Below are 17,951 nucleotides of genomic sequence, written 5' to 3'. Positions count from 1 at the left end.
GTCAGATAGCCTGAGACGGTGTCGCGGCCTTCCCCCGTCGGCAGTCGGCAGAGCACGAGCAGCAGCATGATCCCCGTGCACTGTGTTGCCAACCTTGCTTAGATCCAAAAACTTTTTGGATTTTGATACTGTAGCACTTTCGTTTTTATTTGACAAACATTATCCAATCATGAAGCAAGTAGGCTTGAAAGATTCGTCTCGTGATTTACAGGTAAACTGTGCAATTAGTTATTATTTTTATCTATATTTAATGTTCTATGTATGTGCCGCAAGATTCGATGTGATGGGAAATCTTGTAAAGTTTTGGGTGTATCTAAACAAGGCCGTAGGCTCCGGATCCAGACCTTTTCGGCCGCCACGTTGGTACATGCACATGACAACTCAGCGCAACTGTCTTGCTATTGCTATTTCAGTGGTTGACTATATATGGCCAGAAAAAATCAAAGAATAATCAACTTTCTATTTTACAAAACTAGATAGCACATTTGTTGAAGTCTACCTTTTATAATGTAAATTCTAAAATAGCCTCCACAACAAAAATAACTAAGCTGTTAGAGTTGCTCTTATTTTTTAAGAAGTTTTTTACTTTACAAAATAGATAAATAAATAATAGAATTTGACTACTAATTTTAGTTGGATTTTTAGAGTTGCTCTGAGGTAAAATGGATTTTTTTCAGAACCAAACCTACCCGATTCCAGTGGACAAAAGCCCAACCAAAGCGAGATTCGGTGGATCAAAGCCCAACTCCGACTGTCCTGAATTCCGGTTCAGAATTCCGCATGTCTTTCCTCTAAATAAAAGGAGAAAATTGCATTTGAACTGCTAAAAATGCAATTTTCTCAAATAAAAGGCGGTGTTGAAATTTTCACAAGTTCAAGTAAAGTAAATCTGTATCGTCCTCCGTTCATTGTTCTATGCTTATACGTAATCTCGAGATCCCCTACAGTTGGATGTCTTGGCTTCCCTAAACAACCCGTCTCTTTCTCTCACCTTCTACATCATCGAACACACATGTACTTGCAGTCTAGTGAAAAAACATAGGCAGGTAAAGTTATCGAGTTCTCAATGAACTGGATCAATGTTTGAAGCAAGGCTTATACGCCGCCGTGGTGAAAATACAGAAAGGCAAGTGGCTAAGCAATCACCGTCTTGTTCGTTTGGCTGATAAGCCATGGCTAAAAATATTATTCGCTAATTTATTGTAAGACAAAACACTTCTGAACTTTTTAAGATTTTCCGTCACATCGAACCTTACGGCACATGCATGGAGATCGAACCTTACGGCACATGCATGGAGAACAAAAACTAATTGCACAGTTTGGCTGTAAATCGCGAGACGAATCTTTAAGCCTAGTTACTCCATGATTGGATAATATTTGTCAAATAAAAACAAAAGTGCTACAGTAACAAAATCCAAAAAAAATTCACAACTAAACAAGACCCTAAGTGAACAAGCTGCGCAAGTCTGAGAAGGTTTCAGAGTCAAGAGCCAGCAATGAACATTTGTACTTTACGAGCTCAACTGCGTTCCACACTCCCACTGCAAAGATTCAGATCCAGCGAAATGGCGTCATGGCCATGGAGGGAAGGTTTGTTTGAGATATAGTACAACACTATTTATGTTCGGCCATGTCCTTAATGAAAGTTAGCATCTCGCTTCGTCAGGTACTCAGGTGTATCCATTGCTGCAAAATCATACTTGGTCAGTTGGTCTGAACCCTACCGATGGAACCCAGCAATTAGCAATTACTAGCACTTTAGCAGCAGAAGTTTCCGTGCAGCGGATTTCGACCAGCTTTGTTCTTCAGCTCTCGACCAACCAAACCTAGCATCCGAAGAAAAGGTAGCCACTCCAAAAGAGGATGTAGTTTCTCAGATTGGTGGCATGTTAAGGGGAGTTCAGCATTTTCTCAAAAATAAGACTTAAGGCACTAGTGATGACTGATGAGGAGCTTTAGCTTCTCGACATGAAGTAGGGCTTCAGAGAAAAAAGAAGCCACACGACTTTCAAAGTGCTTATGCTTTGCTAGGTCGAAGCACTAAAGGATTTTCAAGCAAGAAGTAGGTTTCGGGTTCAGGTTTCAGAGTGTGGATCAAGCTTATGATCGCTCTGGGTTCAGAACCTAGTAACACTTAACTTTCCACCCCAGAAAACTAGCCCATTCGACAAATTTCTCTGATGGGTTCTTCAACTCTGTCGTCTTCATCTCTAACACGGCCATACCAAGATACCCTGTTTACGAAGTGTTGATTGCCAGTGATATAATAATAGACCAACTACAGGAGATAATGAGGTGCTAACAAGGCAAACAAAAGAAGAGAGCCTTTGCTCGTCCCCAAGAGCCATGTGACCCCTTTGCTCGCCAAAACCTGAGCGAATCTGAATCCCCATAGCGTTTCACCGATTAAACTAGCTTCAGAGTTCATTAAGAAAGCAATTTATGTGATACCAGACAACTGCAGACATAAGAAATTTTAAAGGACACTGCCAATCCCAAATTGGACTAGATAACCACATACTAGCAACTAACTGCAGTACAAAGTCTAATATCGAAAGCGTAGTATTTGTTTGTCATGGTGAGCATCACAGCCTGAACCTTCAAATCAAAATGGAGCCGTTTATACTGCGGCTGTGCCGCCCCTTCTCTTTGATAAGAACACTGAACACACTGAACGCCTGTGATAGTAGTGGTACTATGAGCAATTCTCAGACAAGTGTAGCATACCATGACAAGCCATGAATGAAACAGAGGGCGTCCACAATTGCAGGAATCTATACCTATACTACTGCCATGTTCGCAACAAACTTGCATCTCTGCAGTGCAGTGCACTAGTAACAGCGCCGATCACAACAACACAGTGGCGGCAGGAACAAGCCACCGTTGCCGTCACGATTATTCAGAAACGAAAAAAAAAACTAACTTTTTGCCGGGATTGAGACGACGAACCCAACCGTGGCGTCGGCGCGTGGCAAACTCAGAGCGCGCTGAGCATGTCCTCGGCGCTGCTGTTGGTGAACGCGCCGCCCTCCTCGAGGTTGAGCACCTTGACGACGCCGTCCTCCGCGAGCAGCGCGTAGCGGCGGGAGCGGACGCCGAGCCCGACGGGCTTGTCGGAGAGGTCGAGCTCGACGCCCATGGCGCGCGCCAGCTCCCCGTTGCCGTCGGACAGCAGCAGCACCTCGTCGCCGATTCCCAGGCTCTCCTTCCACGCGCGCATCACGAAGGCGTCGTTGACGGAGACGCAGGCGACGGCGTCGACGCCCTTGGCGCGGAGCTCCCCGGCCTTGGCCACGAAGCCCGGGAGGTGCTTCTGGGTGCAGGTGGGCGTGAACGCGCCGGGCACCGCGAAGAGCACCACCTTCTTCCCCGCGGTGAGGTCGCGGACCGTCACCGTCTTCAGCTCGCCGTCGGGGGAGGAGGTGTCGAAGTAGGACAGCGTCGCGTCAGGGAGCCGGTCCCCAACCGCGATGGTCTTGGGGGGCGCCGACGCCGACGACGCCACGGCCCGGATTGGCGCGCCGAGGAGCCCCCGGAGGGGCCCCGCGGCGGCAGCCAGGCGGCGGGAGGCGAAGGAGAGGGAGGAGGCGGCGGCGGTGGGGCGCGAGAGGAGGATGCGCTTCCCGGCGGCGGCGGCGGCCGTGGTGGCGGACAGAGCGACGAGGGCGGAGGTTGCCATGGAGGCGGAGCGCACGGGCGGCGATGCGGTCGAGGAAATGGCCTGTTGCAGCTGGACTGGAGGTTTCTGTTTTGACTTTGGGGAGCGTGAGCCCTAGGATGTGGGGGGATTTGGGGGCTGGTTGTTGGGAGCGCCGAGTGCGATTTTGGGCTGCGGCCTGCGGGCGGCGGGGCTTGGCCGATGTGCGGGGAGCCTGCCAGGTTGCTGAGGTTTCGGGGGGGTGCGTGGAACGAATGTGACGGCGGCGTGAGGACGACGCCGGGCGGCCGGGGACAGCAGCCGTCGGCTTTGATGTTGCCACGTTGGCCTGGATGCGATAGTGAGCCCAGTGTTCTGAGGAAGTGTTGTTGGGCCAAAATATGCCTTCGAATTGGGTTATGGAGCAACATTTGCTAAGCCCGTGTTTAGTTCGTGAACGAAAAAATTTCTTTCGTTTATTTGTAGTAATTATTATTTAATTATAGACTAACTAGGCTCAAAAGATTCGTCTCGTAAATTACTAAACTGTGTAATTAGTTTTTATTTTCGTCTATATTTAATACTCCATGCATGCGTCTAAAGATTCGATGTGACGAGGAATCTTGAAAATTTTTGGGTTTTAGAGTGGAAGTAAACAAGGCCTAATCCCACCTATGTAGACAACAATTACCAATTTGGTTTCCCTCGAGGAAAAAAACAATCCCCCCCCTCCCCTCCCTACCTTATGTGAGTTCTCCCATGTCCAAGAGGGAGCTAATCGTCTCTACATGAAGCAGCAAAGTTCTAACTTCAAGGTGAAGAAGGACCTGAGTTGGCATGTCACGATACATGACATGGTCCTGTTCGTTTGAGCTCATGTGCCGAATCTGTCAGCCGTTCTGCAATGTTTTTCTCTTACAATAAATCAGAGTACTTTTAGCCATGACTTCTCAGACACGCGAATATAACCATATGTTATGCTAAGTAAACACCAAACACACCGTCTAATTCCATAAGGTTGAGCCCACATGTCCAATATTTTCTTCTTCTCTCCGTAAACCACTTCTTGTTGGAGAGGAACACGACGTAGCATTGGTTCTTTCTTGCTTTGTGTGTAATTCCAATACTTGAACCCCAAAAATATAATAAATATAGGATACCATTCTTAGAGTTGGTATTCAAGCAAGGTGCGTTTGGGTGCCCAACTGGGAGTTATTGATTTGCGATTCGTCATTTCCTCTTAAACAATACCTACTTTATTACTTGCCTGAGATGTGACACTTTAGTAGGAACTGGAACAATAATGGATGGAGGCAAAAAAATAAGTTGCTGATTCTAATTGCTCACCACATGCCTGAAAGTAGCAAAAGTGCTTACCTATAATGGTTAGCTAATGAATCAAACATGACAGCTAAAACTTTAAATATAAAGATGCACCATTAGTAATGATTTTCTGCAAGTCAAACGAACCAACAAACCAAATAGCCATAGCATATCTTGAGATTCCGGAGACTATTCCCACCTAGTTGAGTAACTCATGTTGAGTACATTGTGTACTCAGGGTTTAATTTCCCCTATCGTAGGTAATAGATGGATGCTAAAACTAACTCTTGAGTGTGGATACCTCTAGGTAGGCTCAACGACGATTCCTTGTATTGCTACCATCATAGTGTTCATTTATAATCCTCGCCAAATGTTTTTATAAAGAAAAATTTTACACTCCTCTGTTTGTTTGTTCTCATATAGATATGTATTTGGATGTAGTTATCATAGTTGGTGCCACCTTTATGGTAGTTTGAGTGTATTATTGTTGTTCTAATCCTTTAAATGGTCCGAGAAGGTTCACCGTAATCGTTGTTGATAGTAGTAGAATGACTCCGATGGAGGTATGAGAAGTGATTTTGGATAAGTTTAAATACGAAACACTGTTGAGCAGTTTTTTTTGCTATCAATTATAAATGGAGAAGTGGTTATTGTCTTATCCCCACCAGAACCTACATGGTTGACAAGAGGCATTTCACATGAAAAAGTAGTCTAAGAAGAGTTGTCAAGCAACACCTTAGAGTAGACCAGTAGTCTAGTGGTTTTTTAGTCCTCACCTTTATGAGGGTTTTGATGTAAACAATTGTATGTATGAGTTTTGTAATAGTTCTGCTAGTGATTTTTGGTTGATATTCTTAACATTGTTTATCATAAGACGAGAGGCTAAGGCCTCGTTTACATAAAAAAAGTTTTTGAATTTTGACACTACCATTTTGGTCCAACCAGGAACTAACTAGGTTCAAAAGATTCGTCTCGCAAATTACAGACAAACTATATAATTAGTTTTTTTATCTATATTTAATGCTCTATGCATGTGCTGCAAGATTCAATGTGACAGAAAATCTTGATAAGTTTTTAGGTTTTAGGGTAAATTAAACAAGGCCTAATTGATGATACAATGTTGTTACCTTTTATTCCACAATAATCATGAAAACATTGTCATATGCCAAAATTGTTGTGTGAACATGACATGTAAAAGACAAGCCATGTTCGTCCGCAGCAGCTCTCTCAAAACATTGTACTATCAAGTATCAATTGCAGCAAGTTGTAACAGCTAGACTTGAGCACTCGGTTATTTCATTGAAATCGCTTTGGTTAGACCGGTTATCAAGATTTTTTATTTTAGAGAAGTGTTAACTGAATCAAAAAGTCTTAATCGAAGAGATCACACAAATTTCGGTTAACTGATTTTTTTTTATAAATCAGTTCGATTAATTGGTTTTGGTGAATTTTTTTTTTGCCAACCTTAAGAACAACTACTTTTCTTTGCAGCCAAAACAGGGCCAGAGAACTCACTCGAACATAGGTCCTCCACTGTGAGTGTCTGAAGAAAACAAACTGAATATAGTCATATAGAGTACCTCTTAGTTCCAAAATAAATATCATTTATGCTTTCTGATAAATAAATTTGACTAAATATATATTAAAAATATTAATATTTATGGTATATAATTAGCATCATTGAAAAAATAAATTCTAATTTTTTAATAAATTTATTTAAAAATATAAATATTGCACGTATTTTTTATAAATTAGATTAAACTCGTATTATAAAAATCTAATATAACAGTTAATTTAGGACGGACCGAACAAAACTTTAGGATGGCCGGTCACAAACTCACGGACTTATCAGTCACCACATGACAAGTCTCAAATATCTTGGTGGTCAGGCTGACCCAATCCTCAAACTCAAATCCATCCAACCGCTCACAAAACCCCAAGCCACAGTCCAAGTCGGCAGCACCGCCACCACGATATTTGCGCTGCGCCTCGTCTCCGCGACGAAGCAACGCGGCCGCCGTGCCTTGCCTTGCCCCTTTCACAAAAGTACAAAACAAAAGCAGTGAAAATTATATATAAATTTATTTATTTATATATATATAAAAAAAAACAAAGAGGAGACGTGTCCCCTATCCTCCTCCCCTCCCCCCCGCGGCCAGGGCCATCCCACCCGCAATGGCCTCGGCCCCCTTCCCGCCCGTCGCGGCGTCGGCGGCCTCCGCGCCGCCGCGCGTGGCCCCGCGCCACCCCTTCGCCTCCGCCGCCGCCGCCGGGCGCCGCTCCTCCTCGCTCTCGCTCCGCCCCGCCGCGCCGCGCCGGCCCGTTCTCCTCCCGCTCCGCTCGTCCTCCTCCGCCGTCGTCGCGGCTAATAACACCCTCCGCTGCGCGCACCGCCGCGCCGTCTCGCCCAGGTGGGTGACTCCTCCCGACCGTGCCGCTTCCAATTTGGTTCCTGGTCGTCCCTCCGCTGACTCCTCGGTCGTCGTATCGTATCGTATCGTATCGCGTGCCTCGCAGGTCGAGGAGACGCGCGCAGGGGCTCGGCGCCGCGGCCGCGTCGGCCTGGGGGCCCGTCGGCGAGGAGAAGGGCGGGTGCCTCTCGTGCTTCCCCAGGAGTAGGCGGGGCAGGTCGGGGCTCGCGAGGCTCGCGCCGTGCGCGCTCCCGCACGCCTCGGGAGTATCGTTTCGCAGCCGGTTGAGCGGGTCCAAGGTTCGTTCTCATCTATCTATGCTTTGGATCGACGGCTCGAGTGAATTACCATCATATTATTAGGAATCGGGATGGATTGAGTGCGATAAGAAAGTGCTTTAGTACCTTACTTCCATGGCTGGCTAGCTTTTCTTCGCTTGCTTGCTAATAACTGTGTGTGGGCGTATCATCAGCTCAGAACAATAAATGCACGGATTGGAAATTCAACCTTTTTTAATATGTCCTCGTCAGTACTACATTAAGTAGTACCACCGGGCTTCTTTCTTGTCTTAGAAAAAATTAAGGTTCCACATCTCTGGATTTTTATCAAAGGAGCAATCACAGTTGTTTTTGAATATGTGGTAGGCTAATTGTTGAATTAACTTCAAAGTTTGAACCTAGTGAGAGGTCTTGTCCAGTAGTACTGAGTATCATTGTAACAAGCATCATTTTGCCAGGATAGTTTTCCATATCGCATCTATCTTGATGCTGCAGCTCAATCATGTTTGCTTTGCTGTATTGGTAGCGTTATTTTGTTTCTGGGCTGTCATATGTTTATTCCGATGATACTCCCATACTATTTATTAGAAAGATGAGTGTTTTAGTTAGAAAAGAAGGAAACCCCAAGGTTACATTGCGTCGCAAAGTATAATATGATCTCATGTCCATGCCATCTTTGTGTCCTTTTAAAGGTCATGTAGGATGTGGACAGCCTTTTGCTGAATCAATTCCTTGATAATTTTCAGGTCAGGCCTAGCCATATATTGCATGCCGCTGGACCTGATGAACCACATGTTGCAAGTCCAACATGGTCTGATACTTCCCTTGATACACCTGACATGGATCATGCTATTAGTAAGGAGGAGCTTGAAGATGTTCTCAACACTCCGCTTCCTGAGCATCCAAAACTAATTCGTGGCCAATTGAAGAATGGCCTTCGGTATCTTATTTTGCCAAATAAAGTTCCAGCAAACAGGTTAGGAAACTTTTTTCTTGTTTGTATCTATTAATTTTTATGGCAAAGGACTTTGTACAATTCCACCCTTAATTTGCATATAATGGTTGGAACTTTCATGGTTTTCTGTATTTTTTAATTTGAATTTTGGAGATACTTGAAAGTTGACAATTATGGGTGGAGTCTTGAACATCTGAAATTCTGAACTAATGTGAAGTGTTTATTTGATTTGTTGAACATCAGAATTGTGTAATAGTAAATAAATCAAGCAACAAATATTACCCTGATGCCCATTTCATGCTAACTATGAAGCAACCAAACATTTCTATGATATCTGTGGAGAATGTGTATTATGGTTTCAACTAGCTATTTTGCAGGTTTGAGGCTCACATGGAAGTTCATGTTGGATCAATTGATGAGGAGGAGGACGAGCAGGGAATTGCACATATGATTGAACATGTCGCGTTTCTTGGCAGTAAAAAACGTGAAAAGCTTTTGGGGACCGGTGCGAGGTCTAATGCATATACAGACTTCCACCATACGGTGTTTCATATCCACTCTCCAACTAAAACAAAGGTCTTTACTTTTCTATCGTTTATTCAGTTCTTTGTGGAACTTATTACTGCCATTTGAAATTGGAAATAAACTTATGATAATTTGTATTTGTTGGAGCCCAATTTTGTTTTCTTGTTAGTTGTCCTTGGACAAAAGTCACGCATAAATGGACTGAATGATGTATTTGTTGACTGTGAAGTTATAATCTTTAGAACTTATGACCCCAGTTAGATGTGTTCCCTTGTAGTATTTAATATTTACATCTTAGTTTGTCCTCAATTTGCAGGAATATGGTGAAGACTTACTCCCTTCTGTGTTGGATGCATTGAATGAGGTAAAATGTTACTAAATAGCATTCCTTTTTGGAGTGATCATGTGGAAAATGTCAATTTTTGTCATTTTATGAATATTTGAAATTCTGCATGTCCAATGAATACCTGAATTTTTAGGTCAATGTTGCCAGAGGTGTTTGGAAATGTTTATAACAAATTCTTTCTATTTTAACATAGATAGAATATGACAAGTCTGCCGTTCTATTTTTCCAGATAGCTTTTCATCCAAAGTTTTCTTCGTCTCGTGTTGAGAAGGAGAGAAGAGCAATTCTTTCTGAGCTCCAGATGATGAACACAATAGAGTATCGCGTTGATTGCCAGGCAAGTGAACTGTTCACACCAACCTAGTGTCCTTTGTTTTACCATATGGGACTTCATTTTAGAAGGGCTATATCCTTATTGCTCCTGAAACTCGTGCTAAATCTATGTATGAGGGCACCATATTGGTATGCTAATTATAATTTGTTTGCTGCAGTTGTTGCAACATCTGCACTCAGAAAACAAACTGAGCAACAGGTTTCCTATTGGACTTGAAGAGCAAATACATAAATGGGACCCTGATAAGATCCGCAGATTTCACGAGCGCTGGTACTATCCTGCTAATGCCACTTTATATCTTGTCGGGGAAATTGATGATATTCCTAGAGCTGTGCGGGAAATAGAGGTAATGAGAAAATACACTAAAGTGTTTTTGATAATTTTGGCAGCCTCTAGGATCACATAGCAGGTTGATGGTTTGACTTGTTACAATGCAGGCTGTATTTGAACACACACTTTCAGAAAATGAAGGAAACCTTGTACCGAGCTCTAGTCCATTTGGTGCTATGGCAAGCCTTTTTGCACCAAAGCTCCCAAGTGGCTTTGCTGCAAACCTATCTGGTGAAAAATCACCTGCTACAGATAAAATAAAGCCTATGAAAAGGGAAAGACAAGCAGTTAGACCACCTGTAGAGCATAAGTGGTCCCTTCCTGGAGTTGCTCAGGATGCCAAACCCCCAGCAATTTTTCAGCACGAGTTGATTCAGAGTTTCTCTATCAACATGTTCTGTAAGGTATGCTCAAGTTCTTCTAGTCTTAAGTGATACTTTTGTGGGTAAAGTGTAACACCATATGTTTCGTTAGTAGTTCCTGTTACTTTTTTTTTGGATTAATAAATCAATCAGCCTTTGGACTAATGCCTGCAAGTTTTGATGTCTTTTGCATCTTCATTAGCTGTATCATCCTTTATGTAAACAACGGTGCTTGGTGAAAATGTTCATGTTTATAATATTCAAATATGGTACTTTCTGAGGAATGCAATGATTGCATATCCCTAATGTTTTTCATTTGGACAGATACCTGTTAGCAAAGTTCAGACCTACAAGGACCTGCGTAGTGTACTCATGAAAAGGATATTTTTGTCTGCCCTACATTTTCGAATCAATACAAGATACAAGGTTTGTGATTATTCATAATCTTGATTGTTGCCAGTTGCATCTGTTTTTTTTTTTTGGTTACAACTGAATGAATTGTTTCCTGTTTGGACCCTATGCAGAGCTCAAACCCTCCTTTTACGTCAGTTGAGCTAGACCACAGTGACTCTGGAAGGGAAGGTTGCACGGTCACTACTCTTACAGTAACTGCTGAACCCCAAAATTGGAGAAGTGCAATCAAAGTTGCTGTTCACGAGGTTTGTTTTCCAAATCTCGTTATAGGTCATTGTATTTTAGGTGAAATGTATATACAGAGTCTTTGATTGCAAAAATGCTTTAGTGATATAAGCTTTGATCTAGTTTGGTACTAGAATAAACCTATTTATTCTGATTATATGATGAAAATCTTTGCAATTTTTACCATTTTGTTTGGTCATAGTGCATGTATGGTTCCTGCTTCTTTCTGCACAAGTAAATCGATTTAGGAACTACGACTTTTGAGAGCGAACACATAACAAGGAATGAAAATGGACGATTTTAACCAAGATTATGCCAGCATGAGCCATACCCGACTCCAGCCAGTCCTTGAACCTATGTCCAGCTTGAAGCTCACTATTTCATCCTAATGCTGGATGTAATGCAAGCCCAGTTGCAAATTAGCCTAATACTGCGGCATGATACCATCCCAATCTGGGGCTCAACCATCCCAAACCTTCTATCTTGGCACATGAGCAACTGATGATGAACCTAGCCCAAACCTGAGTTGGAACCAAGAACATCTAAATCATGTTTGAAGATGAACCAGGTCAAATCCACTCCTAAACCATGCTTTGCTTTCCTCAAGTAATATTCTGTATGCAAGGGACTTCAGTTGATGTATGGTTATTACTTTGTAATGAGGTAATGACCACCATCTAGCTCTATCATTACGGCACTAAAGTTGAATTGGTTTTACATTCAATTTTATATGCAACAGAAATAAGATGTATTCTGCATAATGGCTTGATCTATATTTTCACTAGCGACAACTTCATAAGTGTTTTGTCCTTTTTAGCAACATTTTTTTGTGCTATTTCAGGTGCGAAGACTGAAAGAATTTGGTGTTACAATGGGAGAAATGACCCGTTACATGGACGCACTAATAAAAGATAGTGAGCAGTTGGCTATGATGATTGACAGTGTTCCCTCAGTTGACAACTTGGACTTCATCATGGAGAGTGATGCACTTGGCCACACTGTCATGGATCAATTACAGGGACATGAAAGTTTGCTTGCAGTTGCTGAAACTGTCACCCTTGAAGAGGTACTATCATTCTTTTTTTGTATGTACAAACTGCTGTAAGAATGATGGCATCACTCCAACTACCTCTACAAAGGAACTATTTATGATATTACATAATATGTGTTTACCAAAAACGTAGGTTAACACTGTTGGCGCAGAAGTACTGGAATTCATTTCGGATTTTGGAAAACCCAATGCACCCCTTCCTGCTGCCATTGTGGCATGTGTCCCCAGAATGGTGCATGTTGATGGCGTAGGTGAAACTGAATTTGAGATATATCCAGAAGAAATCACAGAGGCCATCAAGGCAGGTCTTGAGGAACCTATTTACCCAGAGCCTGAGGTATGTTGGTTAGTTTCCATTTGTCTTGGTTTTGAATTTCCTTTGGAACCTCTGTGAACTGAAAACAGGATACTTCGAAGCAAAATATGGTTTTCTGAGGCTGCTGATTGACTACTTTTATCTCTATTGCAGCTTGAGGTGCCAAAGGAATTGATCACCCAATCAGAGCTCGATGAACTGAAATTGCAACACAAACCGTCATTTGTTCCTTTAACAAAAGAGGAGAATGTGGTGAAAGTGTTTGACAGTGAAACTGGTATAGCACAACGCCGTCTTTCTAATGGAATTTCCGTCAACTACAAGGTAATTCCTCAATCATTTGCATCTTGTTATTCAGTGGATAGAAGAATCCTTTTCACATTCATGTTCCTATTTGCATGTATTTAAAGCCTGTTCTCATGTCCCTTACAGCCTTTCTAAAAAGTTGGTTTATGATATCACAGATCACGCAAAATGAAGCAAGGGTTGGTGTCATGCGGCTCATAGTAGGTGGAGGGAGAGCAACAGAAGATTCTGAATCAAAGGGATCGGTCATTGTTGGTGTTCGTACCCTGAGTGAAGGTGGCTGTGTTGGTAACTTTTCTAGGGAACAGGTATATTCTACTTATGGGATCTAACTTCTATCATGATAGCTTAGTCTGTACTTCATCATTACATCTATTATATCTCCATACAAGCACAAGAACCCCCTCCAGACAGAAAGAAAGAGATGTTTTGGTTACCTTTCATCTTCTGAATTTGCATCCTAATATTTGTTCAATAGTACTTATTATTGGTTGGCTGTTTTCGTACTTCATAGAAGTTCATGGATATTGATTTCAGGTTGAACTTTTCTGTGTGAATAATCTTATCAACTGCTCACTGGAATCGAATGAGGAATTCATATTTATGGAATTTAGATTTGCTTTAAGAGACAATGGCATGCGTGCTGCTTTCCAACTCCTTCATATGGTCCTTGAGGTATGCCTTTTTATTTTACTATACGTAATACTCACCTGCCACATTGTAGAGAACTAGTTTTCTGGAAATAAAGGAGGTCTAACATTTATAACATTTCTCCTTTTGTATTACAGCATAATGTGTGGCTGGAGGATGCATTCGATAGAGCAACTCAGTTATATCTGTCTTACTATCGCTCTATCCCCAAAAGTTTGGAACGTTCTACAGCTCATAAGCTTATGTTAGCCATGCTAAACCATGATGAAAGGTTTGTAGAGCCGTCACCACATTCGTTGCAAAAGTTGACTCTTCAGTCAGTTAAAGATGCTGTCATGAACCAGTTTGTGGGTGGCAACATGGAGGTTTGTCAATTGCTTTTTCCTTCTTGCATTTCTCTTTTCTCTTCAGGTACCTTGCTCATATGCTTAATTAATAATTTTCCATGTTTATTTGATTTTGCATCATTTTTTTCAGGTCAGCATTGTTGGTGATTTCACTGAGGAAGAAGTAGAATCTTGTGTTCTTGATTATCTTGGGACTGTGAGGGCTGCAAGTTCTCCAAGCACAGAGGAGCGTATTGAAAAGATTTCCTTCCGACCGTTTCCATCAGATGTTCATTTCCAGCAAGTATGGAGTCTCCTGTGGCATCCATTATCAATTTTTCCAATTTAGCATAAGTATTTCTAGTTCCACAATAATAATTTATCAATATAAGAGATCGTTACATTGTCATTACAATACTGATGTTAGTTGAGGCATTAATGTGTCATTAAATCATCGTTACAGTACTCATTAATTGAAGCGTTGGTGAGGCATGGGGAAAAATACATGCTTAAGGATTTTGATTTTCTTCTAGTTATAATTTTGAACCATAGTTCTTGAATCATTTTGCTGTCTTCCATTTATGATGCTTGTGCTTTGAAGACATGTTTGTTGATTGTGCTGCTTCTTCACCAGGTATACATAAAGGACACAGATGAGAGAGCCTGTGCATATATTGCAGGCCCTGCTCCTAACCGTTGGGGATTTGCTACTGAAGGAAATGACCTATTTAATGTTATTCAGAGATCTGATGCTGATGGTAATTCCAATTTGATATGTGCTAGGCTTGTAATTTGTCATGTAGTTGATTCAAAATATCTTACAAATTAGGCCTGGTTTATGCTTCTCTTTGAGGAACTTCCTACTTATGTTAGCGACTTGCATAAATATTTCTTTCTATGTTGGTTGATATTTTTCGTGCTATTGCAGCAGAAATATCCGAACCAGTAAACTTGGATCTAACAGGGAAGAGACGCATCGATGTTCGCAGCCACCCTCTTTTCTTTGGCATCACTTTGAGTCTGCTTGCTGAAATTATCAATTCTAGGTAAAAACATTTCTATATGATTCTTCTATAGATTAATACAAAGCTTCTTCAAACATGACAAAGGCCAGAATTTATGTATCATCTATGTACCTTGGATAGATGAGCATAGTGGTATATCAAGCTGTGGTTTGGTACTTACTAAACCTGAATTTGCTCATATAAATTGAATGCACACATACTGTTTAATATGCCAGCCACGCCATTCTTGATTAGATCACATTATAGGTAGTGTGCGTGGTGATGGATATGCCAGCCACAACATTCTTGACTAGAAGATCACATTATAAATAGTGTGTGTGGTGATGGATAGTTTTGTTGGGTATTTAGCTGGCAGGCCTAACATAATATGCTGCACTGTTTTATTGCCAGGTTATTTACTACAGTTCGAGATTCCATGGGATTAACATATGATGTTTCTTTTGAATTAAACCTTTTTGACAAATTGGATCTTGGTTGGTATGTGATCGCGGTCACTTCAACTCCGAGCAAGGTATTTTGGTCCTACTGAATCCAAGTATTCAGTGTGCTTCCTACATCTGACTTTCTTTTTTTACCGAGCAATACATCTAACCATCTATAATTCCAGGTCCATAAAGCTGTTGATGCTTGCAAAGGTGTTCTGAGAGGATTACATAGTAGCCGAATTGTGGAAAGGGAGCTTGACCGGGTTAGTCGAACTTTGCTTGTCCTTTTCACTCTGTAGTTCATATCACAGAACTAGTACATGTAGGATTGGTGTGCTTATGGATCTATGTTGTCAGTATTAATAATATTACATTTGGGCACATTAATTTTTTGTGTAATTGCTTTAGTACCTTTTTGGTTGAATACACATCTTAAAAATTAAGTCATGCATCTCATAGATTAAGATACAACATTTTAGCTGTGTATTGAACTTAGAATGCATCTATACCATCTGAAATTCATAATTTTCAGGCAAAGAGGACGCTGTTGATGAAACATGAGGCTGAGACGAAGACAAATGCCTACTGGCTTGGTTTGCTAGCCCATCTACAGTCTTCGTCTGTACCAAGAAAGGTGAGAATCTTTATTGTTTATCATCTCATATTCGCAAGAATCAAGGACCAAACTTTGTGCTGCATTTTTTTAACCATGTCATGAACTCATGATAGAAAATTTTGTGATTTGTGAACTCATGTACTGGCTAATCTTGCTAAATTGCTGGTAATTTTGAATAGTTTCTTCATATAACTTTGGAATCCTGCAGACCTGATACCATCTCTGGGTCATGCTGTGACAAAATATAATTTCTCTATAAAATAAATCACAAGATTATTTATCAAGAATGTGCAGGAGAGCTCATGTTTGAGATATAAAGAATGTACAGAAGTTTTTTAAAAAACTGGGAAAGTGATAACAACCCTTACTGAGAGAAAATGAATCTAAAGCTATCTACTGGCCCAAAAACAAAATTTGACTGCTTAGTTTTTATGCATGTGGATTAAAAATTCTAGGGCCTTTTTTAGGATCCCCTTGGACTGCATATATTTAGATTCATGCTAATGTTTTCCCTGCAACTAGCGGAAGGAAAACAGAAACAATATTGTTGGCCAACTGACCTGGCACAGTTGCAAGCCTATCATGTGGATGATGTTAGGTAGTTGGTAACCTTTTCTGTTGGAATTTTGGGCACCTGTCAGCTTCCCATTCAGATTGTTTAAATCAGGTGGTTGCTCTTGTGGTTTCTAAACTTTATATTATAGTGGATGGAGATCTTCTGCACATTATCCTCTTTAATACCTCAATTTTTCCTTAATTTATTGTCCCAATATCATTCATGTGCTCCAAACAAATGCAGGATGTATCATGCATCAAGGAATTGACGACGTTATATGAAAGTGCCACAATTGAGGATCTGTATCTTGCATATGAGCATCTGAAAGTTGACGATTCTTCTTTGTTTGCTTGCATTGGGATTGCTGGCGCTGAATCTGGTGAAGATACAAATGGTAATAAGCTACTCATGCTAAGTTAATCTTTAAATATTATTTCATGGACTGGGCTTAATAAACTTAAAATAAATGGTTACTATTACATATCAAACTATATATATTTATCACATGAAAACGGTGTTATTTGTGGGTGTGTTGTAACTTGTAAGGATTCATGTCCCGTGTGTATATCACTTGAGCAAAACCAGTACAGCACTCCATTATATGCATGCCATTTTATATCATTAGTTGCTAACATGAGGGGTAGGACCTTTTCACATGAAATTGTAGAAGCAGGCCAAGGCCTATCAATTGAGGACCAACCTGGAATGGAGTTCTTTGGGCTTGTCTTTTAGTTGGTATTACGTCATTACTTTTATGAATTAATTTTATCCACTTTTTATTGGAACAGATGAGGAGCCTGATATGGATCTTCATGGCATGGCTCCCATGGGAGGCCGGGGTTTTTCAACAATGACCAGACCAACCACATGATCACCATTGGGATAGACAAGCCTTCCAAGGTGAGACATATTAAATGCTTGTGTGTTACTGGACCATGGAAAAGATGTGCTGAAACCTTCTACTCGAAATGGATGTGACGATTAACCTTGCTCCTGAAGACAGGAGTCACATGGCCCTAGGAGACGGCATGTTGACAGTCGTTTTCCAGCAAAACTGTTTAAAGATCATTGAAGCATTGGATCTGGTCAGGGAGACTATTTATTATTTCCTGTGAACCACAGCCAAAAGCTTGGTTGTTGCATTTTTTCCCCCGACAAGCATTGAGTCAATGACTCCAAGGTCGTGAAAGGGATTCGGAGGTCATGTAGCTTCACATGTACAGTAAAGCAGGTTGATTCTTGCATACAGTTGTTGTAACTAGGTCATTGAGGGCATTGAATAGGATGACAGTAGAATCACAGATAAGTTGCTGGGCTGCGAATAGCATAAGGCATCTGTAACGAAATAATGAAGCGTAGGCTCGTAACATTTTGTTGTTATTCTTTTGATCAAATATTTATAGCCTTTGGTACTAATAATAAATAAATAGGTCCACAGTTTTGATGCTGATACTGCTAATCTTAACCTTCACATCGTGCAGCTGTACTGATGGTTCATAATAACTGGCAGCATTACGTCGCTGTTTCATTTTCCCTTTC

General features: G+C 41.3%; 2 protein-coding genes and 1 long non-coding RNA gene across 5 annotated transcripts; 2 read left to right on the top strand and 1 right to left on the bottom strand.

The window, feature by feature from the left end:
* Positions 256-830, top strand: LOC110431262. The gene is made up of 2 exons (XR_002448698.1): positions 256-363; positions 678-830. It is a non-coding gene; the product is annotated as an uncharacterized LOC110431262 (long non-coding RNA).
* LOC8083478 (peroxiredoxin-2E-1, chloroplastic) lies at positions 2,600-3,871 on the bottom strand. The gene has a single exon (XM_002437265.2). The coding sequence runs from the start codon at positions 3,677-3,679 to the stop codon at positions 2,978-2,980; it is 702 nt and encodes a 233-aa protein (XP_002437310.2). The 5' UTR covers positions 3,680-3,871; the 3' UTR covers positions 2,600-2,977.
* On the top strand, positions 7,539-17,864 carry LOC110431442 (stromal processing peptidase, chloroplastic). 3 transcript variants are annotated; one of them, XM_021450585.1, is made up of 24 exons: positions 7,539-7,670; positions 8,396-8,625; positions 8,982-9,180; positions 9,446-9,493; positions 9,705-9,812; positions 9,967-10,155; positions 10,247-10,543; positions 10,826-10,927; positions 11,026-11,160; positions 11,982-12,206; positions 12,325-12,528; positions 12,661-12,831; positions 12,972-13,121; positions 13,351-13,488; positions 13,602-13,829; positions 13,942-14,094; positions 14,425-14,548; positions 14,719-14,836; positions 15,206-15,326; positions 15,423-15,503; positions 15,773-15,874; positions 16,656-16,806; positions 17,201-17,312; positions 17,412-17,864. In XM_021450585.1, exons 2-23 carry the CDS (start codon positions 8,489-8,491, stop codon positions 17,281-17,283), a joined length of 3,264 nt encoding a protein of 1,087 aa, XP_021306260.1. In that variant the 5' UTR covers positions 7,539-7,670; positions 8,396-8,488; the 3' UTR covers positions 17,284-17,312; positions 17,412-17,864. The 3 variants fall into 3 exon arrangements, with proteins under 3 accessions (XP_021306260.1, XP_021306261.1, XP_021306259.1); XM_021450586.1 differs by having other exon boundaries at positions 17,416-17,856; XM_021450584.1 differs by having other exon boundaries at positions 17,201-17,864.

Source organism: Sorghum bicolor, chromosome 10 (assembly GCF_000003195.3).
Source record: "Sorghum bicolor cultivar BTx623 chromosome 10, Sorghum_bicolor_NCBIv3, whole genome shotgun sequence".
Lineage (NCBI taxonomy): Eukaryota > Viridiplantae > Streptophyta > Magnoliopsida > Poales > Poaceae > Sorghum > Sorghum bicolor.
Note: the sequence above shows the minus strand (reverse complement) of the source record. Positions and strands in the feature narration are given on the sequence as shown.

What these genes read in the sequence shown, in the direction of transcription:
- LOC8083478 (XM_002437265.2), bottom strand. Translation starts at nt 3,679, where the DNA reads ATGGCAACCTCCGCCCTCGTCGCTCTGTCCGCCACCACGGCCGCCGCC.
- LOC110431442 (XM_021450585.1), top strand. Translation starts at nt 8,489, where the DNA reads ATGGATCATGCTATTAGTAAGGAGGAGCTTGAAGATGTTCTCAACACT. An exon ending in AGTATCGCGTTGATTGCCAG is followed by an intron (nt 9,813 to 9,966) that starts GCAAGTGAACTG and finishes TGTTTGCTGCAG; the next exon opens with TTGTTGCAACATCTGCACTC. An exon ending in TCCTTCATATGGTCCTTGAG is followed by an intron (nt 13,489 to 13,601) that starts GTATGCCTTTTT and finishes TTTGTATTACAG; the next exon opens with CATAATGTGTGGCTGGAGGA.